General features: G+C 52.3%; 12 protein-coding genes across 12 annotated transcripts; 7 read left to right on the top strand and 5 right to left on the bottom strand.

Moving 5' to 3' along the window:
• Positions 1 to 676: 676 nt before the first annotated feature.
• Positions 677 to 1,822, top strand: J4E79_004923 (uncharacterized protein; the record flags this gene model as incomplete). Its single annotated transcript, XM_049353804.1, has 1 exon — positions 677 to 1,822. One exon carries the CDS (start codon positions 677 to 679, stop codon positions 1,820 to 1,822), a length of 1,146 nt encoding a protein of 381 aa, XP_049211424.1.
• Positions 1,823 to 3,234: 1,412 nt separating this feature from the next.
• On the bottom strand, positions 3,235 to 3,914 carry J4E79_004922 (uncharacterized protein; the record flags this gene model as incomplete). The annotated part of the gene is made up of 2 exons (XM_049353803.1): positions 3,235 to 3,256; positions 3,325 to 3,914. The coding sequence occupies 2 exons, from the start codon at positions 3,912 to 3,914 to the stop codon at positions 3,235 to 3,237; spliced, it is 612 nt and encodes a 203-aa protein (XP_049211423.1).
• A 1,190-nt stretch (positions 3,915 to 5,104) lies between these two features.
• On the top strand, positions 5,105 to 5,714 carry J4E79_004921 (uncharacterized protein; the record flags this gene model as incomplete). The annotated part of the gene is made up of 3 exons (XM_049353802.1): positions 5,105 to 5,258; positions 5,313 to 5,488; positions 5,544 to 5,714. 3 exons carry the CDS (start codon positions 5,105 to 5,107, stop codon positions 5,712 to 5,714), a joined length of 501 nt encoding a protein of 166 aa, XP_049211422.1.
• Positions 5,715 to 5,999: 285 nt separating this feature from the next.
• On the bottom strand, positions 6,000 to 7,511 carry J4E79_004920 (uncharacterized protein; the record flags this gene model as incomplete). Its single annotated transcript, XM_049353801.1, has 1 exon — positions 6,000 to 7,511. The coding sequence occupies one exon, from the start codon at positions 7,509 to 7,511 to the stop codon at positions 6,000 to 6,002; it is 1,512 nt and encodes a 503-aa protein (XP_049211421.1).
• A 681-nt stretch (positions 7,512 to 8,192) lies between these two features.
• Positions 8,193 to 8,780, top strand: J4E79_004919 (uncharacterized protein; the record flags this gene model as incomplete). Its single annotated transcript, XM_049353800.1, has 1 exon — positions 8,193 to 8,780. The coding sequence occupies one exon, from the start codon at positions 8,193 to 8,195 to the stop codon at positions 8,778 to 8,780; it is 588 nt and encodes a 195-aa protein (XP_049211420.1).
• Positions 8,781 to 9,194: 414 nt separating this feature from the next.
• On the top strand, positions 9,195 to 9,955 carry J4E79_004918 (uncharacterized protein; the record flags this gene model as incomplete). The annotated part of the gene is made up of 2 exons (XM_049353799.1): positions 9,195 to 9,249; positions 9,297 to 9,955. The coding sequence occupies 2 exons, from the start codon at positions 9,195 to 9,197 to the stop codon at positions 9,953 to 9,955; spliced, it is 714 nt and encodes a 237-aa protein (XP_049211419.1).
• Positions 9,956 to 10,740: 785 nt separating this feature from the next.
• Positions 10,741 to 11,776, top strand: J4E79_004917 (uncharacterized protein; the record flags this gene model as incomplete). Its single annotated transcript, XM_049353798.1, has 2 exons — positions 10,741 to 11,146; positions 11,202 to 11,776. The coding sequence occupies 2 exons, from the start codon at positions 10,741 to 10,743 to the stop codon at positions 11,774 to 11,776; spliced, it is 981 nt and encodes a 326-aa protein (XP_049211418.1).
• A 129-nt stretch (positions 11,777 to 11,905) lies between these two features.
• J4E79_004916 (uncharacterized protein) lies at positions 11,906 to 13,062 on the bottom strand (the record flags this gene model as incomplete). The annotated part of the gene is made up of 2 exons (XM_049353797.1): positions 11,906 to 12,748; positions 13,051 to 13,062. 2 exons carry the CDS (start codon positions 13,060 to 13,062, stop codon positions 11,906 to 11,908), a joined length of 855 nt encoding a protein of 284 aa, XP_049211417.1.
• A 701-nt stretch (positions 13,063 to 13,763) lies between these two features.
• On the top strand, positions 13,764 to 16,536 carry J4E79_004915 (uncharacterized protein; the record flags this gene model as incomplete). Its single annotated transcript, XM_049353796.1, has 3 exons — positions 13,764 to 13,935; positions 13,992 to 15,259; positions 15,310 to 16,536. The coding sequence occupies 3 exons, from the start codon at positions 13,764 to 13,766 to the stop codon at positions 16,534 to 16,536; spliced, it is 2,667 nt and encodes an 888-aa protein (XP_049211416.1).
• A 295-nt stretch (positions 16,537 to 16,831) lies between these two features.
• Positions 16,832 to 17,465, top strand: J4E79_004914 (uncharacterized protein; the record flags this gene model as incomplete). The annotated part of the gene is made up of 2 exons (XM_049353795.1): positions 16,832 to 17,047; positions 17,163 to 17,465. The coding sequence occupies 2 exons, from the start codon at positions 16,832 to 16,834 to the stop codon at positions 17,463 to 17,465; spliced, it is 519 nt and encodes a 172-aa protein (XP_049211415.1).
• A 656-nt stretch (positions 17,466 to 18,121) lies between these two features.
• J4E79_004913 (uncharacterized protein) lies at positions 18,122 to 22,215 on the bottom strand (the record flags this gene model as incomplete). Its single annotated transcript, XM_049353794.1, has 4 exons — positions 18,122 to 20,950; positions 21,131 to 21,256; positions 21,319 to 21,639; positions 21,706 to 22,215. The coding sequence occupies 4 exons, from the start codon at positions 22,213 to 22,215 to the stop codon at positions 18,122 to 18,124; spliced, it is 3,786 nt and encodes a 1,261-aa protein (XP_049211414.1).
• A 3,867-nt stretch (positions 22,216 to 26,082) lies between these two features.
• Positions 26,083 to 27,553, bottom strand: J4E79_004912 (uncharacterized protein; the record flags this gene model as incomplete). Its single annotated transcript, XM_049353793.1, has 4 exons — positions 26,083 to 26,340; positions 26,390 to 26,753; positions 26,803 to 27,295; positions 27,397 to 27,553. The coding sequence occupies 4 exons, from the start codon at positions 27,551 to 27,553 to the stop codon at positions 26,083 to 26,085; spliced, it is 1,272 nt and encodes a 423-aa protein (XP_049211413.1).
• Positions 27,554 to 27,676: the final 123 nt, after the last annotated feature.

The following is a 27,676-nucleotide window of genomic DNA, read 5'->3' as shown; positions in this document are numbered from 1 at the left end:
CCCCCTGCGCCACCTATAGGAATGCGCTGCAAACATTACACGACCCCTAACCCCCTGTCTGTAGCGGTCCAAAAGGCCAGAAGCAGTGTGGCTGAGTGCCCAGGTGCAGCAGCACCACCGCCAACAATGGCGTGCGTTGGTGTGATGTGTCGCGCGTTTCGTTTCGTATATCCCTCTTTTTCTTTGCTGCCTCTGCGGCCCAGCTTGCTTGCCTTAGTGCCTTGACTCCCAGTTCGAGCGCGCGGTTTTTCTGGGCTTAGACATAGTTTAGCGAAGGTAGCTTGGACAAGCTTCGCGCCTGTTTAGAGAAAAAAAGCACGACTTGTGGGCGGTGTTCGAGACTGTCCTGACTGGTGGTGCCGTGTAAGCGGAGTAGCGAGCGGCTTTACTGCACGTTTTTAGTATATGAGCTTGCGGAGCCCGCGTTTGCGCTGACCCTCTTCGTTTTTAGGTATCGTCTCTTTGCATCGTCGAGTTTTGTTGCAGCATTGTTGAGCGCTTTCACGTTTCTTTCTTCTTGTTGATTGCTGATGGCTAGGTGACACTCGTTCGCTATTCTCTTCACGTTTACTAGCCGTCGATCAACCGTGATCCTTTTACATATTCATATCCTTGTTTAATTATTCGGATACTGTCACTACATCTACGATACGAGATTCGAAGCATACCGAACGCCATGTCATACCTTCCGCCACTAGGAGCCTTGCTCCTGCCTCTTACGGCACTACTCGCCCAGTCTGCACTCGCTGCCAACCCGTATACCAGCTCCATGAACGAGGCACCCAAGGACAACAACCCAGACTGCGACTGCTATGTCGTTCAGTCCGGCAAAGATTCGCAAACGCCAGAGTACTTCCAATACTACCGCTTCTACGACTTTCGAAACCTCCCAGGCGCAATGAGCGAGTCACCACCGCTCCTCAACGATAGTCAGATCGCGGGCATGGCGAACACATGGCAGCCAGATCTGTTCAACAGCGATGCTTGGAACTACGACTGGGGCATCCAGAACTGGACCAAGCCCGCCACCGAAGACTTCCCCGTACCGATGAACAACTCCTTCGCGAACATCTTCCTCGGTGAAGAAGACTCCACATCATACCTCGCACTGCGAACGTCGCGTCTGGATGACTACCAGACGGCTGGAGAGATCGAGAACCAGCAGAAGAACCTCATGCACGTTTCGATGCGCATGTATGGTCGTGTTCAGGGTGCCAAGGGTGCGGTGGCGGGATTCTTCACCTTCTTCGACGACGATAACGAGTCCGACATCGAGATCCTGACCGACGATCCGAAAGATCAGATTCGCTATACGAACCAGCCTTCCGTAGGCGAGGACGGCAACGAAGTCGCTGCTGCGTCCGTTGGCCCCACCGACCTTCCCCGCTGGGACGAATGGCAAACCCACCGCATCGACTGGCTGCCGAAGAACAGCTACTGGTACTTAAACCAGAAGCAGGTCGCCGCAAACACGTACTCCGTCCCCCGCGAGCAGAGCTTTCTGGTCCTGAACATGTGGGGTGATGGTGGAGAGTGGAGTGGCGAGATGGATGTTGGCGATAGTGCTGAATTCCACATTCAGTGGATCGAGATGACGTTCAATACCAGTGGACCATATGAAGGAAAGAGCCAGGAGAACAAGAGGGATATCACCAATTTGTTCGGAAGAAAGAGAGCGGAGAAGGGATGCAAAACCGTGTGCAAGATCGATGACGTGAAAGAAGTCGGTACGCCTGAGGTTGATAGCGGGGCCATGGGAATGAGTGTTTCTTGGGGACTGTTGGCTGTGGTTGGTCTTGTGTCTGTTGTTGTCGGGATTTAGAGACTAGATGCGCATGAATGATTGTAATATACCCAAGTCTATATACACTGCTGCATACTTTGAAACAAGATGTTTAGGAGATACACCTGCATCGCGATGATATACTGTGTTACTTGGGTGCGTTGTGCCCACACTTTTGCACCAGCACGTCCAACAAAGCAATACCCAATTTTATCCCCAATCTATCCCGTAAACAAGTTTGCATCTTACAACCAATAATTAGGCGGGGATAAAGCTTTCCAATAGCCGTGGTCCATATTGTCTTGCATCTCCTCTGCAGTTTGGCGCGGTACCTCACATGTACTACTTTCAACGTAGTATATCGGACCATCTAAATGATCCACGTCTGATCTTCTGCAGTAAGCCAGTGGAGCTGGTTGTTCCTGGCAAGTTCTCTCGCGGTTATATTCGATGAGATGTTCGAGCCCATCGCCCGCATATTCTGGAACCGCTTAGCACCTCCAATTACCTATAAAACGATAGATAATCGTGACTTACCTGGAGTGGTGTACGCTATCCGTACAGTAAAGTCAACGGCGATGGGTTCTGCAAGCAACGACGCTTCGTCACGAATGCAGGTCAGAGTTCTGACGTGCTCGATGATGGCTCTCGGATTAGGACATTGATCCAACATTGAAAGATGCCAATGAATATGGATACTCTTCAGTTGGGAGAATTGCCCACTTCGAACAGCTTTGAACAGTCCCCTGCAGTACGGCAACAGGTTCATATACCATGGCGTGCCAGGTGCGTCAAGCCATAGCTGCTCGAGTGTGTTTGGAAGAGTGTCTGCTAGAGTTGATGATGTTTCCGTCGATAATGTACTCGGAGGATTTTGGCTGAGACCATCGTAGCCGAGAAGTAGATATGGCTTCGCACGTAGGAAAGTGAGCGAGCTGAAGAAGCTGCTCATTCGGAATGTACCTGGACTCGAATCGAAATTCCGCCAAATCACTCCTAGTGTATCCCCAAGTGACAAGCTGACGAGAGTGTTGGCATGTGGAATCAGTGCCGTTCTGACATCGTCATAGAACTCGTAATCGCGTGGTCGACGTTCGTACGGTGATACCACCTCAAAGTCGGTGATTGCCCTGCAAGCAACTATCATCTTCGCGGCGATGGAACCGCTGAAACGTGGAGATAACAACGATAGTCTGGCTATAGAAGAACTGCGAACTGGCCATTTCCAAGGGTCTCCCATGAATGCAGAGTCGTTGGTATCTGGCCCAACAGCCCACGGGCGTCCATGATCAGTCTCACCACAGTTACCAAGGGTTAGGTCGGTTAAGCTTGGAAGCAGAAACAAAGGTAGCGCCTTACGGACCGGCCACTCGATACCGCTCTGGTATGCATCGAGATGAAGGACTTTGAGCCTTTTGAACCCACCCGCGTTGGCACTATGGACGATGCTGTCAAGCAAGAAGCTTGAGCTGCCTTCGTCCAGTTGTGATTTGGGGAGCCGGAGCCAAAGCCGTTCCAAATTACATGCAGCGAGAACACACGGTGTGAGTAGTACATCTTCTCCGAGAATAGCACGCTCGAGAAGGTCGTGCTCAGAAGCATGTGCCTGACTGCTATTCATAGACGGGATGAGTTCGCCGAGCCACTCGTAGCCTTCTGGCGTGTATTCTGGTAAGTCGCTCACCCCTTTGTCAACATCACTTCCATCGCCATCCAGCATCTTCTGATGCCGTCTCTGATAGCGAATGCATTTTGCATCGTAAGTCGCACGTTCCTCGACCTCTTCGTCATCGAGCTCGTTCTCGGGTCGCAGGTTATGCCCCGCCCAAAAATCGCCTACCTCGAAACCGTCCTCCATCTTCAGTTTCAGATTCTTGATGTACCGGCACAGCTCCACGTTCTTCAGAAGAGTACGTGGTAGCTGACGAAAGGCCTCGTTGTTCATGTCGCCTGCCCGCTCAATGGATTCGTAGATGAGCGATCTTGCAACATCCCTGAAGCTTCGGCAGACGCGACACAATGCCAGTAGGTCTCGCGAAGGAGCGGGTACACGTGGCGCAGAGAAGCAAGTTATCGGCGTGTGCAGCAGACTGAAGATCTGGAGCAGCAGCTCGTTCGGAAACTCGTCCATGACTGGAAGACAAGACGAGAAACGTATTGCGCCTAAGATGGGGATTGTTGACCTTAAAAGTCGGGAGGGAAAATCAGGCAGCAGTATGAGTCAGAGGCGCTTACTGTACTCTCTTCTGCAGCCAAGAAGTCGCGTTCACGTAATGTCGCGTTTTCGGTTAGCTCGATTCTCACGCGCTGCTCGCCTGTCATGCCCTTACCGAGGATGCAGATGTTCTCTTACTCCCCAAACATCTGCGCCTTCTTGCTTGAGCTCCATCAACTTCGAGGCTATCCTCCAGCTCGGTGTTTTCCGGTCGACTTTCAAACGCATGCGGCAGCTACGTAGAAGCCACAACGACCAAAGAAGTTAACGAACAACGAGGCGTTTCCACATCCGGACGACTGAAGCGAAATGGGATTGCGTTCGCAATAGCTCGGCCACTTCTGTGATGTGCGCACATGGCCTCGCGCATAAGGCATGAGACGAGAACCTCATAGCGTGCATGTCGTTTGCGCGATGCTAAAAAGCGGCGTTCTCAGCTCGAGGCTGGAAAGCCTCCAGGGTCCATTTGGTGGCCGAGAAGGCGGGGTGCCCGAAAACGTGGAGGGTCACGCAGCGCTAGCAGATAAACAGTTACGACTTCGGCAATGTATGCAAGGGCGCAAGCGAAAGGGTATCTATGCGTAGAAAGTATGAGTCTGGAAGTCACGATGTGGACCTGTCAGATGGTGAGGATGCTGGCCCGTCCCGCCGCTGTCACCTGGGGTCTGGCCGATTAGGAAGTACCGAGAATTATCGCGTTCAGCTGTCAACGCGCAGTCTGCAAACCTAGTCTCTTTTCATCACTCTCTTGTCTGGACATGACCGAAACCTGCACAGCTGGCTGCGCGTTTACAGCGATGGCTTGTCGCGCTAGACTGCTTCACGGCAGCTTTTCAAGCGCTTCGAGTCCGACTTGGCCGGTGTTGATAATCTAGAGCAAGCCATGTGCAAAACACGCCATGATAGCAGGTAAAGTCGTGAACAGGCTGTCATGATAGGACTGGTTGTATGGATCTATTCCCAAGGCGGTGTCAAATCACCGCATGAGAGCTGAACCTGGGCAGTATAAAGACACCCATCAGTCATCCATCTTTTCATCGTCAGTCTACAGCAAGAACTTCCACAAGCATCTACTTCTCACTACACTCAAACAACATCCTTCCAACATGCCTTACCTCGTCCAGAAAGGAAACACAATCCACATCCCTGCCGAATTCCTCGGTGGCGAGAAGAGCAGCACGATCACTGTGAACTGGAGTCAGAGGCTATCATCTCGCCAGCAAGATTACTATGTCTGCAACTATAAGGTCAAATCTGGTGGTACGTGAATTGCTTCTTCTTCACGATGCCCTCAAGCTCACCAGCCATGCAAAGGCGAATCTGACGGCGTCATCTACGTCCAAACCGACAAGCTCGATGACTTGAAAGCGAAGAGGATAGACGGAGGAGACTACACCTTCAGGGTCGACGAGTCGTTCCAATACGGCCAGAATCAAGAACAGACCAAGCGGTTCCTTGTCTTTCACAACATGAACAATTGGCCCTACCAGGTTAGTCAAATGCGATCACATTACAAGGAGGATAGCAATGACTGACGGACTACAGCATCGTTTTGTTGAACCCACTATCACTACGCTTGGAGCAGAGGCCAAGAAGTTCACTGGACCACTCGGCCTCAGTGACAGTGACGACGGATGGAACCCTGCCGCTGACGTTGTTCAAGGTGTCGACATGGTCGCCAGGAACTTTATAGGGGATTACTTGCACAGCTACTAGGTAGTCAAAGGTTCAAAATTGTAGGAAGCTATAGATTTTGCATGCTTTTGGGGCTTGTGTAGATATCAACAACCAAATGATTGGATACGTTTTAAATACATGTTCACCTTGCTGCACGCTACAATAAGTAGTACTTTGAATGATATGTCGATGATTCTTCTAAGCTACTTATAGCATACGCCAATCTATATCATCGACGCCAATAGCCTACCCCGCAGTCCGTCACTCTCTATCTATTGCATGCCCACTTCTGACCTAAGTCATTTTACCGTCTTGCTAGCCAATTCATCGGTACCTGAGATCGCGCCGACAAGAACCGCTTTGCGATCCTCCAAAGTTTCCAGTGTTACGCAAGTAATAATCCCAGTTGATGTGCTCTGCTACAAGGCCAGGACCACACAGCAGTATCGATTCGTAACCTTCTTGCCGATAGACTTGCATTGACGTACCAACATCGTTCAATGCAGTCACCAATTCAACAAGGAACTTCTTCATACTGTACTTGTAATTCCGGGGGGCCCACACCTTCATGTCCATGTCAAGAAACAGGTTCAAGGTCGAAAGACCAAGAGACGTGGCAGTTGTAAGGATAAAATTGCGCGAAGGAGACACTGTGGAAGCCTCCTCTAGGTCATGTAGCAACCAACGCGGCATTCCTGTGATTTTGAGGGTCTTTAAACTCCCCGGGAAGAATTTTGTGGGATGAAGAAGATGCGCGGGTAGACTGGAGATGTTGCCACTGGCTGGTCGTATGGATTCGAAGCCGAGAACGAGCTCTTCCAAGTGTTCGAAACCTGTGAAGCTACCAAATGGGCGGTGTCTTGGATACCATTGTTGGATTTCCTCTCCGGTCCATTCGAAACTCTTAAGTGCTGGAAGAAACTGCTGCAATCGTTCGATCAATCGGCTGCGGTCGTACACGTTGCCCATTTCTTCCCGTAATCGGATATTTCCTAGCTTCAGGTGCTGTATACCATGCATTTCCGGTAATGCCAACATGCGATGAAGCTGATCCGGATGGAAACTGATGTGCCGTATCTCCAGGTTATGCAAGAATGCAATCCTTTTAGATCCTCTATATGACCATTGAAAGTCATGAGGGGAGTCAGGTATGTAAGAATCACTGATGCTGTTGACCTTCAGGGTCTCGATAGGTGCCAATATTGGTATAGAAGCTCCCTTTCCAAGGACTACATCTAGGCTCTTCAACTTCTTCAAAGGCCAGACTCCCAAGGACGCGCTTTTGGTGAGTCTTTGCCAACGTGCGGGACAGACGGCTTCGATGATTGCAGAACTCATATTCATCAGCCGAAGGTGTTCGAGGTTGGTTGCGAGACAGAGTATGAGGGCCAGCGAAGCATCTATAGTCCAAATCTCTCTGGACACATTGTAGTACCACGTCACGTCGAACAGAGGCTCTTTCAATGGGTACGCGAGTTCCTTGAGAGCATGTTGTACCTCCGATGACTTTTTGGAGAGGTCTTTGCTGACCTTCTCGATGGTACTGTTTGGGTCGTAATAACTAAGATAATGAAGGTCTGCTTCCCATCGCTCGTTAGCAATGTCGAAGGCGAAGCTCCGGATGTGCTGTGAGAGCTCTCTGCGGCTGATTAGAGTCAATAGAAGACGTGGTACGGAGAGGATGTTCGGACTGCGCACTTGGATGTACCTGTAAAGATATGGCTCCGCTATCTTGCGATAGTACTTGTTCGTAAGCGTTAGGTTGTGAAGGGCGTGATGCGGGAGGTATTGTATGATCATCTCGTCGATTTCAGTGGAAAGGTCCGAGAGCGACATCGTTGGATGGTGACTGCGGTTGAGAGGCGGCTGTTCGGAAATGTCGGAAGATGTGTTGACCGGGTTGTGCCTCCAGAGAGTGCGTTGTCTTTGTGTAGAACGTATGGAGAAATGTGTGTCTTTGCAGGTGAGGCCCGACCGGCGAGAGTTTAAATATTTTCGTCCTTTTAGGCACCAGCAGCAGCACATGACTGGGGTGAACTCTGGTTGAGATGTTGTCGAGGCGTCATCGGAACCGAAACTGGAGCACCAGTCGAACACGACTTCATGTCGATATGTGATACTGATTATATCGAGCTCGGGTGCGCGATTTCGCGTACCTGGACGGTCTGCCCTGTGCTCGCGTTACTGCCCAGGTGAGTAGGTAATGAGGGCGAGCACGTGTAGGAAGGCCCGTGCCCCTAATACAGCAGGTGCGTCCTTTCCAGTATCGCTCCTTCCACTAGCAGCGCGCATGTCCTTTCGCAAACTAATCTTGGCCAACTCTTCAAAGGTTTCCAACTCATCCTCATATACCGCCGGCGCGCAGCCGCGACAGTTCGCTCGTTCTCGCGACTCATCGCCGACAAGTCATCCACGACTTCCGAAGCCAATACTACACCATACAATCAGGCGCTCTCCGGTGAGAAATATCATCGATACAAGAAATCGTGAGCTCTCTCTTGCCCTTGCTCGCCCAACATGGACCGTCTCTCGACCGAGCTAGACGAAAAGATTGTCCAGCAACTGGTCGGAAAGGAAGCTTCTGCTCTTTCGATGACATCAAAGTACTATCGATCGCTTGCAGAACCACAGCTCTACCGAGAGCTCTCCTTCCCAACCAAGCAACGTATGGAATTGATGTTGTTATTCGAGACGCTTGTTGATCGTCAAGATCTCGCAAAGCACATTCATTCCTTCACTATCACATGGAACGGAGCGCAAGAGCTTACATCGGCTTTCGACGCTGTCTTCCTCCCCCGCTTCCGGAGTAAGATAGATGAGTACGAGCGAGTCATCAGGGAAGTTATTCCATCATCGTCAAGACGTCGAGCCACACGATGGCTTGATCAGATGTATCTAGGAGAGCCTACGATCGACGGACAGCTCGCGATGATTGCCTGTCTTGCCGAAAACATGGAGCATCTGATACTAGATCATGTCTACCTTTCAAGTCTTCAGATCACTTGGTTAGTCCTCGAAATGTCCTGGGGCGAAGTCAGTGGCGCCCCTCTGAGTGGCGGAGGACACAACGAAACTACCTGGAGGTTCAGCAAAGGCTCCGCCTAGCGTGTGAAGGGCCACATACACTATTTAGATGGAAGCGAGTGGTCTATGACGGGCGGACGTTTGGTACGATGTCGATAGATTGGAGAGACGTTTGAGACGGAGATGATGCATTTTGGACACGCTAGTCTTCCTACTATTCAATGCTGAAATGTGGCATTAGAACAGACATCTTGGTCGTAGCAAATACGATAGGACTAAGACATAGCTATAGAATGTGAATGGGTCATATAATGTCAGGAGTTTTGTTGACAAGATGGCTTCGAAAGGACGAAGCCATAGAGCGAGCCAAATGATTACGTCACGGCGCGGCGATCTCCGCCCGTGGACGCCTCGGCCATAGCGGGGTTAACTTTTGGGAGCCGAGCTGCGAACTGCCTAACACACGCGTCAACGTTAGCCATCATCCGCAACACCATGGAGGAATACAAGGCCAAGTACGCCATACACGAGGCCTGTCGGGAAGGTCAAAGTGCGTATCCCACCCTCAGCTACGAGATCAAGCCTAACAATCCCCAGCATCCCGAGTCGACTCCCTCCTCGCCGCGAACCCCAAGCTCGCAAACCTCCGCGACCCAGACGATCGCCTCCCAATACACTGGGCCGTGTCCTACAACCACCTCGCCATCGTTCAAACACTCGTACAAAGCAAGTCGTTCGATGCCGATGTCACAGACGGCTCAGGCTGGACGCCACTCATGATGGCATGCTCGCGGAAAGACGCAGAGCCAATAGTGGACTTGCTGCTCTCCAAGGACGCCGATGTGAACGCGAAGAACAACAACGGTCAGACCGCCCTACATTTCTGCGCATCGAAAGTGAACCTCGATATCGCACGCACATTGCTCGCACAGAAGCCGCCAGCGTCAGCACGGATAAAAGACAAGAGAGGTCAGCTTCCACTGCATCGTGCAGCGGCGGTGGGCAGCGTGCCGATGATGAAGGCGCTTTTGGATGCAAAGAGCCCCCTGAACGCGACGGACATGGATGGTATGACGGCGCTACACCATGCGATGAGCGAGGGGCACGGTGATGCAGCGCTACTCCTGCTCACCATGGGCGCGGAACACGACAAGAAGGACACCGATGGCCATGTACCGCTCGATCTCGCGCCAGATGCGAAGACTAGGAGCTTCATACTGCAGGCAGCTGAGCGGGAAGGCATAGAACTGCAGTAGGGACGATATATCTCACGACATGTAATGTTGCATTTACGGAGTCAATACGATACCCAGGGTCACGGCGCATTGCGGCTGTCATATCTATGAACACATTCACAATTGAGCTACTATCTGCGAATTGCTCTCATGCTTTATGCCATGCGGATCGCTGGCCGGTGGGGTGGCACGAGCTTGTGATGACTACTCCCGACCTCGACATGCCTTCCTCTCCTAGCCCCTCACGCCCCGCGTGTTCTGCACTTCGGACCTATTGCGCAATCGCATCCATCACCTGCATTAGCCCCCACGCTGCCATCGGCATACCATCAGCGGGGCCTGACCTAGCGCCTGTCCGCAGCGATCAGTCTACATTCCATGCCTCGAGTCCCAGCGTCTGCACACGCACGGATGCGAACAGGCAATCGCATCAGGCTTCGACTCAACTGTGAAGCACGCGACAAACTCTTGTCAGACGTCGCAATCGCAACTCCACGTTGTGACGTTACTTTGCTCCTGACGCGTGCTCATCCTGAGGATGATTCGCCATCATGGTGCTAATCGTCACCCATCATGGTCTTCACGGTTTGACTATATAGCTGGCGTGGGGACGATATACCGAGGCTGAATCCGCGCCGTTTACTCCCTCAAAGACGTATACAGAAAGTACAGTCTGGACTGCAGCTACCCCAGAAGTATAAGTCGCGACCGCATCGATCAACTCTAGGTTTCTTACCTCCTCTCCTCAGCACACAACACCATACAATCACTCTCTTATTCAGCACGTCATAACTTCATAGCTTAGCATGGCTACCTTCTCCGATCCATCGACGTACCTGAACTTTCTCATCTCTCCGCGCATACCTCCAGAGCTGGTCTTGAAGACAATCCAGCACCTGCCTTTCAACGATGGCTCGCTCATTACCACTATTCGGAGCGCACATCCTAGACTTCGTGCCATCTTCAGGAACTACGAAAGATCCATCACTGGCAGCTTCATGAAGAAAGAGCTCCGGCACGCGGAGACTGACTTCAAGTGTGAACACCATCGGCTCAACGTCGACTGGCTGGCCGATTGCGTTCACAACTACGATATTGTCGATGACGTTATGGACGCCCTCTGCTCTGAGCACAACTTTAACGCCGTTCTACAACACAACGTTCCCCTCGCAAATGCCGGACTACTGCTATTATACCGCCTGACATCAATCGGTCAGTCCACCCGCCAACCCCTCTCTAGCACAGCCTCAGCTAACCTCCCCCTCAGAAGACCACGCAGACCGCCTAACCTACATCAAATCCCTCCCCCGCGACCCCCTGGCCGCTATCTACCTCGTCCTCCACCACGCCACCCTCTCCGCCCGCTACCACGGCTCAGGCTGGATAAACCAACGCACCTACGGCCGCTTCATGGACGCAAACCAAGTCGAACTACGCAGCGAACTAGAATTCTGCTTCGCGGAAGCAGCGCTGTGTCTCGGTCCGGAGTTCATCTCAGACACACTCCTGCACCATGATACCTCGAATGCAGAGACCACTTTACTGAACTTCTACCATGCTCATGGCACGCATGATTGGGACTGGCCTTGTTGGGGGACGGCGAAGGGCGAGTTTGAACCGCCTAGGACGCAGGGGCCGCAGAGAGAGGAGGGGAGTGGGAGGAGTTTGTTTACGACGATGTTGGAGAGGTTGGCGGAGTGTATGGGGTGTGAATTGGGGGATGTTAGGCCGAGGGTTGAGCGGCAGCTTGAGAGTGCGGAGCATGAGTTGGCGTATTTGAGTTTAGCGGGGAAGGCAAGGTTGTTGGAGGGAAAGGATGTGGAGGATGTCGATGGTCGGTAGGATGGGGTGTTCGAGTCGTCTTTTGGATCGGACTGGACTTGAACGACATGTACGAATGGCATTCCTACCAGACCTTCTAGATTTTGGTTACTCCTCATGATGCAATACGTATGAACGACGTCCAACACCCTAAACCAACTCATTATAAACATCCGTCCTCCTCTTCAACGGCGAATCATTCCTCATACTCCTCACAAACTCAACATCAATCTCCGCACACGCAATCTCCCCTTCATCCTTCCAACTACCCCCCTCCCCCTCATCACCCCCCAGCTCCGCCACAATCTTCCCCCACGGATCCACAATCATACTATGCCCCCAACTCCGCCTCTTGCCCTCCTCATCATGCACACCCACCTGCGCCGCAGCGATAATATAACTCTGCGTCTCGATCGCACGGGCACGTATCAAAATCTCCCAATGTCCTGCTTTTCCCGTGGGCGTCGTGAAGGCGGCGGGGTAGAGCAGGACTTCTGCGCCGCGCGCACGAAGTGCGAGACCGGGTTCGGGGAAACGCAGGTCGAAGCAGATTTGCATGCCTAGTTTTCCTACTGGGCTGTCGAAGGGATCGCCGAGGTGGACGCCGCGTTCTACACCCGCGGATTCTTGCATCTGGGGCCCGTCTTTTACGTCCATGTCGAAGAGGTGGAGTTTTTGGTAGCGGTATTTTATTTCGCCCGAGGCGGTGATCCAGATTAATGTGTTTTTTACTTTCTGGCCGTCGGAGGTGGGCTCGTGGATGCCGACGGAGATGGGGAGGTTGTATTGTTTTGCGGAGGCGCAGAGGCCTTGGACGAACTCGGAGTCTTGGACGGATTTGCAGAGTTTGAGGCCGCCGGAGGTGGTTAGGTAGTCTGCTGCTTCGGGGAGGAAGAGGGCGGCTGCGCCGGCTTCGTGGGCTTTGCGGCAGAGGGATTGGGCTTGTTTGAGGTTGTCGGCCATGGAGGCCTGGGAGCGCATCTGTCCGACTGCCTGGGGCTTGTTAGTATGAGGGATTTATGGTCGGGTTTGTAGAAACAGTCCATATCGACTCGCGAGTACTCTCTTAAGCGGTGTGAAGATGTGGCGGGATGTTGGAGAACACGAGTTGTTCTAGATAAGAGCCAACATTGAACAAGATTTGGGATGATATATGGAAGGTACCCAAGTCAAGAGAATGGATTACAAAGCCTCAAATCTGTACATTGACGGTACTGGTTGGCAACGATGGGATGATGGACATTGAGAAACAGTTTAGATAGCAAGGAAACGAGAGATGACTGGGAACAACTTACTGCGAGAGGCATCTTGAAGGTATTGATTGGTTTGATTGTGTGTGTTGGAATATGTGGAAGGAATCAAGGTACCTCTGATCTATATGAAGGCAGCAAACAGAACTAAAGAAAGAATACTGCTGTCGTCAGAGACGGCAGGCGCGATGCCACTAGAGGCTAGTTCAATTGTAGCAGTCATCGTGAGATGCATGTTGCATCTGGGAACGCATGCCAAAAAAGCATATGGCATGTAGACGACATCGAAAAGTGAAGATATCCATACGCCGATCGTCATGCGGAAGTCATGGCCGGGACCCAAGTCCCCTGCATTAAGGCTTGGTGGTGGGAATTGCGTCAGGGCAGAGAGCGGAGTTGCGGAACATTTGGTCGGCCAATCGGCGCGCGCCTGGCATGCTGCAACCGCGCCCGTCATCTCGAGGGCTTGCGCGGCAGGAACCTTGGGAGCAAGAGGACACGCATGCGATTGGGGCCGCCTTCCGATGATACGAGCTGATCTAGCTGCGACAATATTCACCCTACGACATTCACCCTGCGCTCATTGCTGTGACACCCCGCGAACCCTACTGATCGCGTACGACGTCCAACAGACCAGCCTGGCCTCCCGCGCAATTGAGCTATGAACAGACACAGGCGCCGAACGAGTGCACGCTGAACGCTAGCGAAGCATCGTAGACGACGGATCGCCCCAGGACACATACAGCTGTAGAGGCAAGATGAGTGGGAAGAACTGGTGGAACAGCGCGATCTCGGGCCTCGAGTCGCGCCTTGACGGTATCCTGGCTGAAGATGGCACCACCACCACCAAGCCGGCGGGCACAGAGGCAGGCGCCAAATCAGACGCGACAGAAAAGGCAGCGACGGACAAGAAGCTTGCGGTCGAACCAGGTGGGTGGCCTTGGAGACACTTGCTGTTACCAGCTTTCAGAGGGCTAACGACACAGGCATCTCGCGCACCTCGTCACGAAGCCGACCCAATTCTCGACTACAAGACCGCCTAGCCAAGGCCGTGAACAAGGGCTCCGAAGCAAGAACCTCGTCGGACCTTGGATCGAGACCCGCGAGTCCAGCCGTGAATGCTGTCACCGCATCGCCAAGAGCCAGCATAGACTCGAAAGCGCCCGAGCCAGCGACGGAGGCGGTAGCTGTGAAAGAGGAAACCACAACGGCGAAGGAAGATGAGGCGCCCAAGCCGGATGAAAGCAAGGTCGAGGAACCTCCACAACCCGCCTCAGAGGCACCTGCGTCCATAGTCTCTCCTCCAGCGACTTCACCACCGCCTACACCTCTAGTAGCCGAGCAACCGACCTCGACGCCCGTTCCCACCATGTCCATGCCCTCGATACCCTCCATCGTCACCCCGCAAACCTCGTCTCCCCGCCAGTCCTTCGACAGCGACCCGTCGCGACCTTCCATCGACGTACTCCCCCCAACGCTGTCTACCGAGACGAAAGACCCCGAAGAAGTGCAGGCTGAGCTATCATTGCTGCAGAAGACATACGAGGAGTCGCTACGGGATAATCGCGAGGAGCTCAACTCTCACCTCGAGCGAATCGATGCTTTACAGTCGAAGCTCACATACCTCTCCGAGCAGCTTGCTGCCTCTGCAAAGGCTGCCAAGTCCGACTCGGAAGCGACCCCGGCGGACAAGAAGCTGGCGGACAAGGATGCACAGATAGCGGCGCTCATGGAAGAGGGGCAGAAACTCTCAAAGACGGAGATGAAGCATCTAACGACTATCAAGAAGATGCGCACAAAGGCCTTGGAGCAGGACAAGGAGATTGTGACACTCAAGCAGCGGCTGACAAAAGCGGAAAAGAGCATCACTGAGCAGTCGGAAAGGGCACGGCGCGCAGAGGCGGCGGAGAAGTCTGCGCAAGAAAAGCTGAAGATTGTGGGTAGAATTGAGAAGGACATTGAGACTATCAGAGCAGAGCGCGAGGAGGCTGGACTTACCATATCTGAGCTGCGGAAGCAGCTCAACGATGCACTTTCACGGGCCGAAGATGCTGAGAAGAGAGCCCAATCTGGGGCGCTGGAGGCCGAGAAGAGGGCCACTGCGTCGCTCAAGGAAGACATCGAGAACGTCCGGATAGAGAAGAAGCTTGCCGAAGATCGCGCGAAGAGGGAGCTTCAGGCTGCCAGAGACGAAGCGAAGAGCCAGCAGGAGAAAGCAAAGGTCGCCGAGCTTGAGTTGCGCGGCGAGATTGCTGTGAGTTTTGATGATCTTTTGGAGAAACACGTATACTGACAGAATTCTAGAACCTGGAATCTAAACTGGAATTGCTTCGCAGCCGCACAGAAGAGGCGTCTTCATCTGCGACTGGCGACTCACAAGCCAAGCTCCTGCGACAGATTGAGACGCTGCAGACCCAGTACTCGCTGGCTTCCGAGAACTGGCAGGGTATCGAGACCACTTTGACGTCTCGTATGGCAGCTCTTGAGAAAGACCGTGATGAGACAGCAAAGCGCGAGTCTGATGTCCGACGAAAAGCAAGAGAAGTCAACTCGAAAGCACGCCGACTGGAAGACGAGCTGGAGAGCATCAACGAACGAGCCAGGACGTTCGAACACGACCTGACTGAGCAGCGTGCCGCAGCTCAGAAGCTACAAACTAGGCTCACACAAGCAGAAACTGCAGCACAAGATGCGCGAGTCGAACTTGAACGCGAGAAGAAGGTGTGGGAAGTCGAGTTGCAACAACGAATAGAGGAGGAGAAAAACAAGTGGAAGGTAGAGATACAGACGCCATCTCTACTAGGCGATTCACATCATCTACGGACAGACTCCCCTTCAATAGCACAACGCCGGCATTCGCCCGACCCACTAGGCATATACAGCCGGCGACCCAACCCACGCTCCATCTCCAGCGGCATGGACATGCCCATGATGTCCCCCATGGACCGCATGTTCGACGAAGCCTCGCGCCGCCCCTCTTCCTCCCGCCACAACAAATCCAGCAACGCCACCAAAGTGCGCACCCCCGAACTCGGTACCCCCCAACGACAAGACTCCATTCCATCAAGCATGTCCAACCTCAATGGCGGCCTGGAAACACCGTCAATCCACACCATCGACCACGACAACGACCCCTTTGAAAACACATCCTCCCCCCACCGCACCATAAACGACATGATCAGCGTCTCAACCGCCGGCGCCGGCCCCTCCGTCCAACTCGTCGAGCGCATGAGCGCCGCAGTCCGGCGTCTGGAATCCGAAAAAGCGACTCACAAAGAGGAACTTGCCCGCTTAACTGCCCAGCGCGACGAAGCGCGTGAAGAAGTTGTTAAGCTCATGCGTGAGGTTGATGAGACGAGGAAACAGGGGGAGAAGGTGGGGGATTTGGAAAAAAGGCTGGGCGAGATGGAGAATAGGGAGATGACGGCGTTGGAGATGCTGGGGGAGAAGACTGAGAGGGTTGAGGAGTTGGAGGGCGATGTGAGGGATTTGAAGAAGATTTATAGGGAGTTGGTTGATACGTTGAAGTGAGGGGGTGGTGTAGCCGTGGGGTCGGGAATCGAGATGCTACCTTTCCTCCGTTTGGGTGTCACGAAACCGTGGTTCAAAGTGTTATTTGCTGACCAATGACGTCGCTTACCTCCCCGTAGTGTGCACAACCATGGGTCGCAAACAGTGACTCATGTCGTCGAACTGGCCGCCTATATCTATACGCGCCCCTCAAACCACGAATCTTCGTTCTAAATCACAACTAAACCTTGATGACACACCGAGTAACAATTTCCCCATCCGTGTGACCCGTTACGCCTTTGCGACTGCCAACATCATGAACACGACCAACATAGCACCTGTCGTTTGGATCAACGGCTTTCCAGGCTGCGGAAAGCTTACCATCGCCTCCGTCATGAAGACCCTCCATACCGACATGATCCTCCTGGACAACCACCAGCTGATCGACCCCGTGGAAGCAAAGTTCCAACGAAGTCACCCCGATTACCAGAAAGAACGCCATCGGTATCGGCAACACATCTTCAGGGAATACGTGAGTAACCCTGCTACGTTATCGCAAGTCGTTGTTTTCACCGGTAAGAATCCTATGTACCCTTCGCTATTAACACTTTGCTGATTGTTGTTATTTTTATGATGAAGATTACCAGTCCGACAACGCACTAGGGCAAAAGGTTGCGGAAGAGTATCGGGAAGCAGCGAGACAGGCTGGACGTCCGTTCAAGCCTGTCTATATTCTTTGCGATGTCGAGGAAAACATCAGGCGAGTTGCTGCTGCTGGACGCGTTGACGGTGGTACGAAGAAGCTCACTGATCCTGAGCGTCTGAGGGGGTTCAGAGAGAGATGCGACATCTTTCGATTTGATGGCTGTGATGGGTTAAGCCTCGACACGACTGATAGTACGCCTGAAGAAGTTGCTAGGGAGATACTGAGGTTTTTGGAGGAAAGATGACGTCTAGTTGCTACTCAAATTGGCGGGTGGTGCTACTTCGCTCAGCTGGGAGGTGTGACCTGGTGTTTGGCTTACTGAGATGGATCACCTGAGCGTACCCTTCTATCAAGCGTTCGTGGACAAGACATGCGCAAAAGCGCGTTGCGCAGACCTTTTACTTGGAAACGGAGAGGGGTTCTCGGTCTTGGTGAACGTCACACAACCAATGAACAAGTGCGGGCTGCGCTCGAGAAGCATGAAGTTGATCTGGAGGGCTATGCTTGGTACACTGAGCTTCGAGAGCACAAACCGATACTAACAACGGGCTGGGGTATGGGTATCGAGCGCTTTCTGGCTTGGGCGTTTCGCCATGACGATATCCGGGATATGACGATTGTGCCGAGGATGAAAGGGTTTAGGTTTGCTCCTTGAGTTCGTCGTCGCTCAAGCCGTTGCTTCAAACCCTAGACTGCGAATCTGTCTCGCGAAGGTGTCTCTTTATCTAGAAACGCGCTAAAATATCGCTATTGCTTGCAACACGTCTTCTTGCGGCATGACTGCTTCTGCATTGAAGACCAGTTTCCTACAAGGAGGGTCATCATTTCTTTGCCTAGGTAGTACATCACGATTCAAGCTTCAACGAAGCTAGCTGCTATAATCTAGACCTCGAGCTATATTTACTTCTTCTTTGCCTTCGCCGCCGCTACAGCATAAGCTCCAAAAGCTTCTGATTTCCTCATCTCGAAGTACACATACAAGCCAAACCACAATACCGCAGCTACAGCTCCACAAACCAGCAAGCAGCAAATTCCAAGGAGCAGATACTTGCATATTTGTAATCCTACCGGTGACGTGAGCACACAGATCAAGATCTGGGACAGCGCTGGCCACAGCACGACGACGCGGAAGTATATACGTAGCGGTAGCCACGTACTGCCGGCGATAGCCAAGTGAAGAGGATTGAGACTAGAGATGAGGCTCTTAGCTCCACTAGTGTAGTAGCGATCTTTTCTAAACTCTTCCCTGAAGAACACAGGAGTCACCGCGCGCATATGGCACGCGATTGGCGTCTCATCCTTGTCTTTCGACGACTCGAAATTGACACGCACCATCTCCATTGTGATCTTGGCTTTCAGGCCCCGCAGCATGCGACCGGCCATCTCTGGCGTCACATCCTCTGGACTTGCGTTCTGGAGCAGAGCTTCGAAGACGGTCCGCTTGTTTGAGTCGCGGACGTTCATACAATTGTCGTAAGTGCGAACGTTGGAGTTGTCGACCAGTGTCCTCAATTTCTTAAAGAACTCTATCTTGTCCGCGAGTAGTACGGGCATTGCGGCAATGTAGTGAAAGATGGTGGTCCATTCAGTCCATTTTTCGGGGTGTTCGGACATGGCGTGGACAATAAGATCGGGTCCAGAAGGGCAGGGAACGCGGGAATCGAAACCTGAGTCGTCAAAGAAATGCGCGAGCGTCCACATGTATTCGAAGTGTAAAGCCCCATTTTCTTGAACGTGTCCGAAGAAAAGGCTTTCCAACGCTGTCTTGGATATCTGCGGCGACTCGTCAAAGACCCAGCCTGGGTTCGCTCCTGCGCACAGAAGGATGTCAGCCATGGTAGGGTTCGGATACTTGCCTGGGGACCAGCCTGCATAGTGTAGCAGCGGACGACCGGGCTTTTTAATGAGATCAGGTTGTCTTCTCAGCGCTTCCGAGACAAAAGCGCACATGTTGTTGCTCACCGCGAATGCCAGGAACGTAGTTTTCCAGGCTGGAGGGTGGTTCAGGCGTGGACCCGGCCAGTAAGCCTTCCCTTCGGTCGACTTTGATAAGCATCGATCAAGAACGTGGATAAGGTCGTAGGATTTCGTTCCTTCCAAAGAGTCCAGCTCGGGGGCGTACCTCATCATGATCTCTGCTGGTTCCAGGGTCCATCTAGACTCCTCTCGCAGGGCGTCGCTCAGCTGAACATAGGCGAGTGCGATTGAGATATGGTACATAGCGCCAGCTACCATGAATCCCTCCTGTGGTTGGGGAAATTTATCGTTCATCCTCGAAATCAGATTTGTGTCAGATGTCGTCAGGAATTCCCTCACTGTCTGATGGAGGAACTGAACAGTCCAGACCGTGGCGTCTGGCATGAGCATTGAGTTCTGCACACACCAATGAAACGCATCGATGCAAGCCTCAGGATTGGTTAAGCTGACAGTCTCGTCATGCACACCTGACACTATTCCTGCGAGCAGTTCATCTCTTGAAGCGATCCTGGCCTTTTCGTGTGCATAATCATCTTCTCCGGGCTCGGTCGAAGGTTTGGCAACAATCGATCTCCTGATTGCTTCCCACGTTTCCAAGGCTTCCTTGTATCCTTCTGGCATAACGACCTGCACCAATCCTCCCGTTGCGTCTCTTATGCGCTGCTCCAATCTAGGGCCACTTCTACTCATATCCAATATCGGACGGGGCTCAATTGCATAACCGTCTTCGGTAAAGGTTTGATATGGAATCACCTCGAGAAGGACACCGATATCCATTACACTCACCGGTTTATCCGCCGCCAGGAGCGTCCTGAAGATGGCGTCCGTCTCTCCGCGAGTCTCTACCGGTATATTGTCGAGTGTGGACAAGTAGAGTTCAGCCATTTGTGTGTTTGTCTGATCCAGGTTCAATAGTCGCGCTCGTACGTTCCCCAAGTATTCGCTTCGTGATAGGCTGACATGCACGCTGTCGACGACCAGGCGAACCCAAAGAAACACGCCCATTGCCTGATCAACAATGAACCTGCAGATCTCCTGCAGCTGATCGCAGAATTCCGAATCTCCAGCCATGTCTCGTGCGCGCCGGTGGGATTCCAATCGGCTATGGACATAATAGTATATGTCCCCTTTGGTCCAATCCTGCACCCGCAAGCCAGGTCGGCCCTTCAGTCGTACATCGAACGCGCTCTCCGGACGGCTACTGGCGCATACCTTGAAGGTACCAAATCCTTGGTCGGCCTCACCTGATACCAGGAACTCCAAGAAGTCGGCCATATATTCCCAATTCTTCTCATCGTTGTCACTCTCGTCCAAGGCGTCTATGAAAAGACACATGCGAAACTTGACTATTTTCTGCGACTTGCATAGAAGCAGAATCCTCTCAAGCTCTTCTAGAGAGAAGGAGCTTTGTTGGTCATGGAGAGCGATCAACGGTTCGATGATGGAATGAAGGGCGGGGTGGAAAGATAAGAGTTTGTACACGATTGCACCGACGACTGCTTTCCAGGATCTGTTCTCTTGCTCAATCTCGCGCGTTAAGAAAACTGCTGCATGAGACCAATCGAATGTCTCTAGGGTTCTGGCGACGTCGCCCGACTCGCAAAGGTACTTCATCACAGTAGATTTCCCGGAGCCTGGCACACCCTGGATCCAAAATATGCCTTCTTCAACGGCAAGCCAATTCATTAGGCCGGGTCCTTGCTGATCCGCTTGTAGGAGCCACGAGAGCGTGCGATCATGAGCTTCGTTAATCTGGTTGGTTTTCAACGTCAAGGCATCGGAAAAGTGTTTGAACAAAGACTCATTTCCTATCGTGAATTCATTAGACAGCGTGCCCAAAATCGAAGGCTTGAGCCTCCCGCCAGAGAATCACGTACTTTCCCGCAGTGCTCCGTACACCCTGTTCATATGCTTGCTTATCTGGGGTCTCACCACTTGCTCATAATCAACCCGAGTCGGACCCGTCCTACTGAACTTGCACATGTTCATGTGATTGGCGGTAATGGGCAGGCGCCGTTCTTTTGCGTGTCCAATTTCTGAAGAGTCCGGGTCTACAATCTATAATGGGGGTAGCGTCAGGTTTTCAGGCTTTTCCAAAAGTTCTTTGCCGGGTTTCATACCTTTTCATCGAAGCCGTTGAAGCCTTTGTACCCTAATGATTCCTGGTAAGACGTAACATAGAGCATTTTCTGTTTGTCCAGCTTTTTTCTGAAGTCATCTCTTAGTATTTGCAGCATTGCGTCATTCGGCGTGAGCAAATCGAGGTTGATGTTACTCGTCGAGAAGCCGATCGCTTTGGCAAAACGGGAGATGATCTTGCCCGTGCTGACCCAAAGACTCCCGCGATGAGGGGTACCGAAGAACAAGACGCCCGCCGTTGATGCTAGTATGTCTTTCAGGTCTTCATCTTCATCCTCAGCTTCGGCAGATAGCCTCAAGGCCTATTTTGAGTAAATGTCAATTGACCGAACACTATTAGGCGATGATGAGACCCAAAGAAGACTTACCGATTTGACGACTAAACCACCAAGAGAGTGCGCAATGAAAATGATGCGACGACCTCGCACTTTCTCACGCTGAGGAGCAAGCCGTTCGAGCAGGTCTCGTCCACGGTCGAGGATGTTGTCGCGATTAGCTGGGCCAGAGAAAAAGTGGCTAACGGAGGAATCATAGCCATAGGTGAAAACGCGCGCTTTGGGGAAATCCTCGAGCAAGAAGTCTCGCGGCCAAAAGGTGTTTGACGGTGGAGGAGTTCCGGGCAATTCAGCTGCGGGTTCCGTTGCAGCTGCTTTTGCGGACCGTCGGAAAAAGGAACCCTTTGAAGGTGGTTTGGTAGATGCTTGGTTGTTTGTACCCTCCGAGAACGTCCACGTGCTCTCCGGGTGACCTTGGAGGCCATGTACAAAAACAATGTCAAATTCTCGAACCGCGTCGCCTTGAGTGAGCTCGGTCAGGCCATAGATGGATATTGTCGCGGGTACTGGACTGTTCGCTGTAGGAGTGGTAGTTTCCGCCATGTCGCCAGCCCATCTATGGCACACTTCTAAAGAGTGATCTCTGAGTAGGCGTGTAATGAAAGGATGAGTCTTCTAGTAAGGCGTGGAGAATGAAGTGGGTGAGCAATGACGGGCTATAAGCATATCCCTCCATGAAGGTTTCCGTATGCTAGCCAAGTTCGGGTGCGGCTGAAGTCTTTAGTTGGAGAGGCTGGATTCAGCCACGAAACACTCTAGCAATACTACAACCTCTCAAATCGCAGCTGAATAGATAGTCTGGACGCCAGAGGCGCAATCGACTGCAGCCTTCAACCTCGTGAGCGCCACGACATGATACGCTTATTGCGCTTGCAAACTGAAGCGGGAGTCTTTGGTCTGCTAATTGTATGTTCGTGGGTTGAAAGTTGCAGTAATACATACTACGAGCAGGCGCTATGTATGGTCGAAATGCGACGATGAATTTGATTATAGGGCGCAATGCCAAAGATGAAGGGTGCGATTGATGTTGAGGAAGATGTAGGAGAGGGGCAATATCACCGGAGCAGGAAAGTAGCGGCTCAGGTGGGCCGTCCCGGCCTGGGCTGTTGTGATTGGGTCGGAGATGCAGGCAGCTCCCCCACTTTCAATTGGGCGTCCGAGCCAGTATGTCTTCCACATCATCAAAGCTACCTAGGTTTGTCAATCATACCATATACCGAAGCACACACCTGGTAGAGGGCTGTTACCTGTTCGAGACTTGATTTTTTTGGGATCTGAGATACCCCATAACGCTGTTAACAACAAAACATACCGAAGCACAATATCAATGACCAGCCCGAATCAGGACCAGACCGCAGTCTGAGTCAAAAGCGCGCCTTATGCTTCCTGTGTTTTGCACATACGATCTTAAGTATTTCTCTTTCATAGAGCCCTTTTCAGCATTCCAGTCTTGCAGGCTTCTGGGGGCTGCTGCTATCGAACATCGACGATCCGATGGAAACGCGCATAGGTCTCTTGGACGCTTTCAGAAAATCCCTCACAAGACCAACGAGTGCCAAGTCGGTACCTACAACAGCATTAGCCGACCTTACTTGCTCCTGACGCATGCGAAGAGAGAAGACTCACCAGGATTTCCTACTACCGATATTGCAATTGGAAGCTTCTCCTCGCGCCCGCTCACCCGAGATGCGTACGGGAATTCTGCAACTGAATGAGCTCATCAGCCCAGTCTCTTCTACTACAGGGCATACAACCTACTTGGAACGACAATTTCGGGAGCCTCGATAGTGGGCGAGATATACAGCGTATCGGAGGCGTTCTGCTTACCGGGCGGCTCTGTCTTCCGATCTCTGTAGTTTGGTGCGACCTCTGAGACTGGTAAAGTCATCAAGGTTTCGTATCTGTCCGCCTGAAACACTTCAGAGAGTAGCCAGTCTCTGTACGTATCGAGGCGGGCCACAGCATCCTCGTGCTCTTCTTTCGTCACTAATTTGGCGACATCCCTAGCGCGAAGTTAGATCACGTCAATATCCGAGACGACGGCTCGCACCATCTCCACTGTGTGTATTCATTGGCGTAAGGTTCCTTCTGGAACTCGCGCCTGTACGTTTCACGGAAATTGTCGAAGCTGTGATAGAAGTCATACAAAAAGGTTCTAGTGGAGACCTAGGGCACGTCAGCATCGCTATCGCGATGATTCAATGAAGCCAGACCTCGCTCAAGTAGCCATCTAGTGAATCACCATCCGCGGTTTTTGGGTGCGACCTTTCCCATTCCAGTGATAAGTCAATCTCCGTGATTGGCGCTTGCAAATAGTCGCTGAAATCCTGGACGAAGCTCTTCACGTGCTGCATCTGTACTTCGTTGTTGACGGGGAAGAAGTTCACTGGATACAGGAGTCTTTTCGGCAGCTAATCATGATCAGAAACAGCCGACGATATGATTGCAAACCGCCCGGATTGAACTCACATCAGCCTTCACTTTTGCGATGTCGCAATTGTCGAGCCATACTTGGAGTATGGTATCCAGCTTGTTGATATCGCGAGTGAAGATACATTGCGTGTCGAAGCGACTGACAATCAGTGAACCCTTCGCAGCAATCACGCAATGGTATGAACTTACTCGAAAGTAGGCACCATTCCTTCGAGTGGCAGACGTTCTTTAGAAAGGCGCAGTGCAAACACGCCGTTCACAAATGCTGGGCGACGCCCGCTTCCTGTAGCTACTATGCTTTAGGGTCGACTCTTCCGCTGAGACTTTGACTTACTGTCAGATCCAAGGGTGAAGTCCAACCACGCGTAAGACGCAAGGCCCGCTGCGCTTCCGCTGCTACTGCCAGCCGGTGATTGGTAGCCGTCTCCGCGGGGGTTGAACGGTGCTGGGTAGTCAATGGCTTCAGTCGGCTCTTCACGTCCAATGAAGGAACTCAACTTCAGCATCCCGACTAGAGTACAACCTTCGCTCAACAATCTCGTGATGCATGGAGCGGTCACTTCCGCTCGTTTCGAGACCGCATAGTACGGTCGGCTGCAGAGTGAAGTTTTCAAGCCAGCGACGGAGTACATGTCTTTTACTGCGAACCTCATGCCGCTCAGTCGCAAGCCCGGTCCTTGCTCAGTTAGATTGAGTGCACTCGCTCGTGACGGTATGGCAACGCTAAGCGTCTGATATCGGTCGCTGCACAGCCGCAAATTCTCAAATCTGCTTGTTACGACGTTAGTACATCATCTTCTAGAATGCGGAGCAGATTTCACTTTTCTTCTTCACCTGGACGAATAGCAGCCACAAAAGCACCATTGGTATCATCGCACAGTCTAGCCACCTTCCAGAGGTCGTTACCATGCAGCAAGTGAGGACCAGTTTCAATGTCGCAGCCACTCTGCAAGGTCGCAAGCGTGAGAGTCTGCACCCCTCGAGCGTTCAGCGCGACCGCGACCTCGACGTCCAGTTTCAGACTCGAGCGGCCGTGAGATGCGACCACAACATGTTGCAGAAAGCTTGAGCTGGTCACATCGTCTTTGGCCTGGACCTTTTCTAATTGCTGTATGATCTGCGTGTAATCCGGAGGCTGTGACGCTGGGATCTTCAAGAGAAAGCAGGGCTGTAATTGCGCATCCTTTGGAGGCGGTGCATGCTCGAAAGTCAATCGCCAATGTTTCTGGGACCAAATGGTGTACGATGTCGTGTCGAACGTCAGATTGGTACTGATGGGACGGAGCTTTTGCGTTTGAGCTGTGTGTAGGAGAGCCTCCCAAACTTGGAAGTCCATGCTGGTAGCGCGCGCTTTCGATGCTGATGCACCCATTGTGTGTTTCGCATGTAGGCAGGTAATACCTTGGTTGGAGATGGTAAGAGAGGGTTTGTTGGGCGTAGGTGGGCTGTATAATAACCCAATTGCCCAAGTCACGGATCCGCTTCACCCACGTAACAGGCAGGTCCCGTCATCAGCCGTGCGTCAAATTCTACGAAAAAGTTTCTATGTCCTTGAGCAATTCCAAGGGAGAGTAGAGTCGTGAGTGCCAGACAATCATGTTTGCTATCAAATACTACATAGCAAACACATATCACACGGTCCGCCCCACACGCCAACACACGTCACTCACCAACTTATCCCTCGGCCACGGCTTTGTTTCTATTGAACGAGATTTTTCTCTCTGTTCTTTCGTCAGGGAGAATAGGCATGCGAAACGTATTTATACCATTCGTCCTACCAACAAGATGTCATCAACGCGATATCGTACAAGCCGCCTATTTCGAGGCAAAACAACCGTATACATTCCTTTCATTCATTCGTCGCCCAGGGGTATTCAATTCTCCACTTCTCATCGCATCGTAGGAATGCATATACACAGTAGCCCACATCGTTGATCTCCTGCGGCCCATAAACGCACAACACCAGTATAGCGTCTTCTACAAGAAGTATTCTCCGCGACCTCCACGACCCGCGGGGACGGCGCGCTTATGATCTGGAACGGCAGAGAAGATTTGAAACTCGGGCTTGAGGTCCTCGCCTAGGTTCATGATGGAGGCGACGTTTCCGCAGCGGTAGCAGTAGTTGGGTGCGGACCAAACGGTGACAACGTCTTTGTCTTTGAAGTGGTATTTGTAGCCTTCGTTGACTAATTGATGGGCGCGTGCGATGAGTTGGAGACCGTTTACGTGGTTGAACTGCAACAGTCAGCGATGGGGTAATGGGGGAAGGAAGATGAATGCATACCTCTGAAGACACCTTGTCTCCAAAAAGCCAGCCGGCTCCTCGGGGTGAGACAGCCCACGTGTCGACATCTTCCGGATCACTCCATACGAGATCACAGAAGGCTCCCTCGTGAGGGATTTCTTGGGCTCGCGCAACAACGCGGATCTGGTCTAGTGTTCTGATTTCCGGACTTAGACCGCCGTGTACGCAGAGCACCTTTCCGTCGACGATAGCGGCTAGGGCAAGGAAATCGAAGACTTGGCAGCAGGCCTTCCATACCGAAGCGTTGCCGTATTTGGTCTGACATTCCTCGTAGAAACCGTAGACTTGGGTGATTTGTCTCGACTCGTGGTTTCCGCGGACGAGAGTGACGCGGTCAGGGAATCTATTTCAATTAGTACCGTTAATGTAGTTCTGTGTGCCAGTTGACCTACTTCGCCTTCAAGCACATGAGAAGGGTAAAGGTCTCGAGACTGAAGTATCCTCGGTCGACAAAGTCACCCAAGAAGATGAAGTTCTGCTGGCCGTTTCCACCCACTGTGTTCTTGGTAGAGTCTGCGTCGGATGCCGAACCAAGACTCCGCCTGTCGTGAACGCTCCTGCTTCGACCGCGTTCCTCCTCCTCTTCGTCGTCGCCCTCTTCATCGCCATCGCCGCCAGGAGGACTTGTTGGCCCAGTGTAGTTTGGGTCGCGCTGGAATCTTCTCTTCATCTTGCGCTTGACCTTGGGGTCTGTTATGCTGGTAGGAGGCTCGAGATCAGCGGGGTTGATTGTGCTTGGTAATGTGACTGGTGGTGCGAGGGGCGCGGCAGGAGAGTCGTTGGGCATGCCGCCAGCGACACGGAAGAGCTCGAGCAGATCGTAGAATTGGCCGTGGATATCTCCGCATACTGTGACGGGTGTTCGTACGGGTTGAATGTTGGATTCTGAAAGACATGTTAGTCCCATATATGGGTATGGATACCATGCCACACAATAGCCATGCTTCTCCTCCCTCGCGTGGATCATATGGCATCGTTTGACTCACCCTCCATCAGACATTCCTTGACAATCTCACACAGTCGCTTCATGTCGGCCTCGGGCAGGTACTTGCATTGCTTGGCCTGCTCCAGCCATTCATCCGGCCCTGCGCCCTTTGCGAGGCGCGCGGGCCCTGGCTGTGGTACGTCGCTGTCTTTGCCCATATTTCAGTCGTGCTCTAGCTCAGAATGAATAGGGGAAGCTCGATGCGGTGCGTTTAGGTCGGGGTAGGCGACAATGGCGGCGGGAGGGAGGCGGGTCGTGTGCCGATGGGGGTGCTGAGGGAT

The sequence above is a fragment of the Alternaria viburni genome, assembly GCF_023758015.1.
Source record: "Alternaria viburni strain BMP 2772 chromosome Unknown scaffold_9, whole genome shotgun sequence".
Taxonomy (NCBI): Eukaryota; Fungi; Ascomycota; class Dothideomycetes; order Pleosporales; family Pleosporaceae; genus Alternaria; species Alternaria viburni.
Note: the sequence above shows the minus strand (reverse complement) of the source record. Positions and strands in the feature narration are given on the sequence as shown.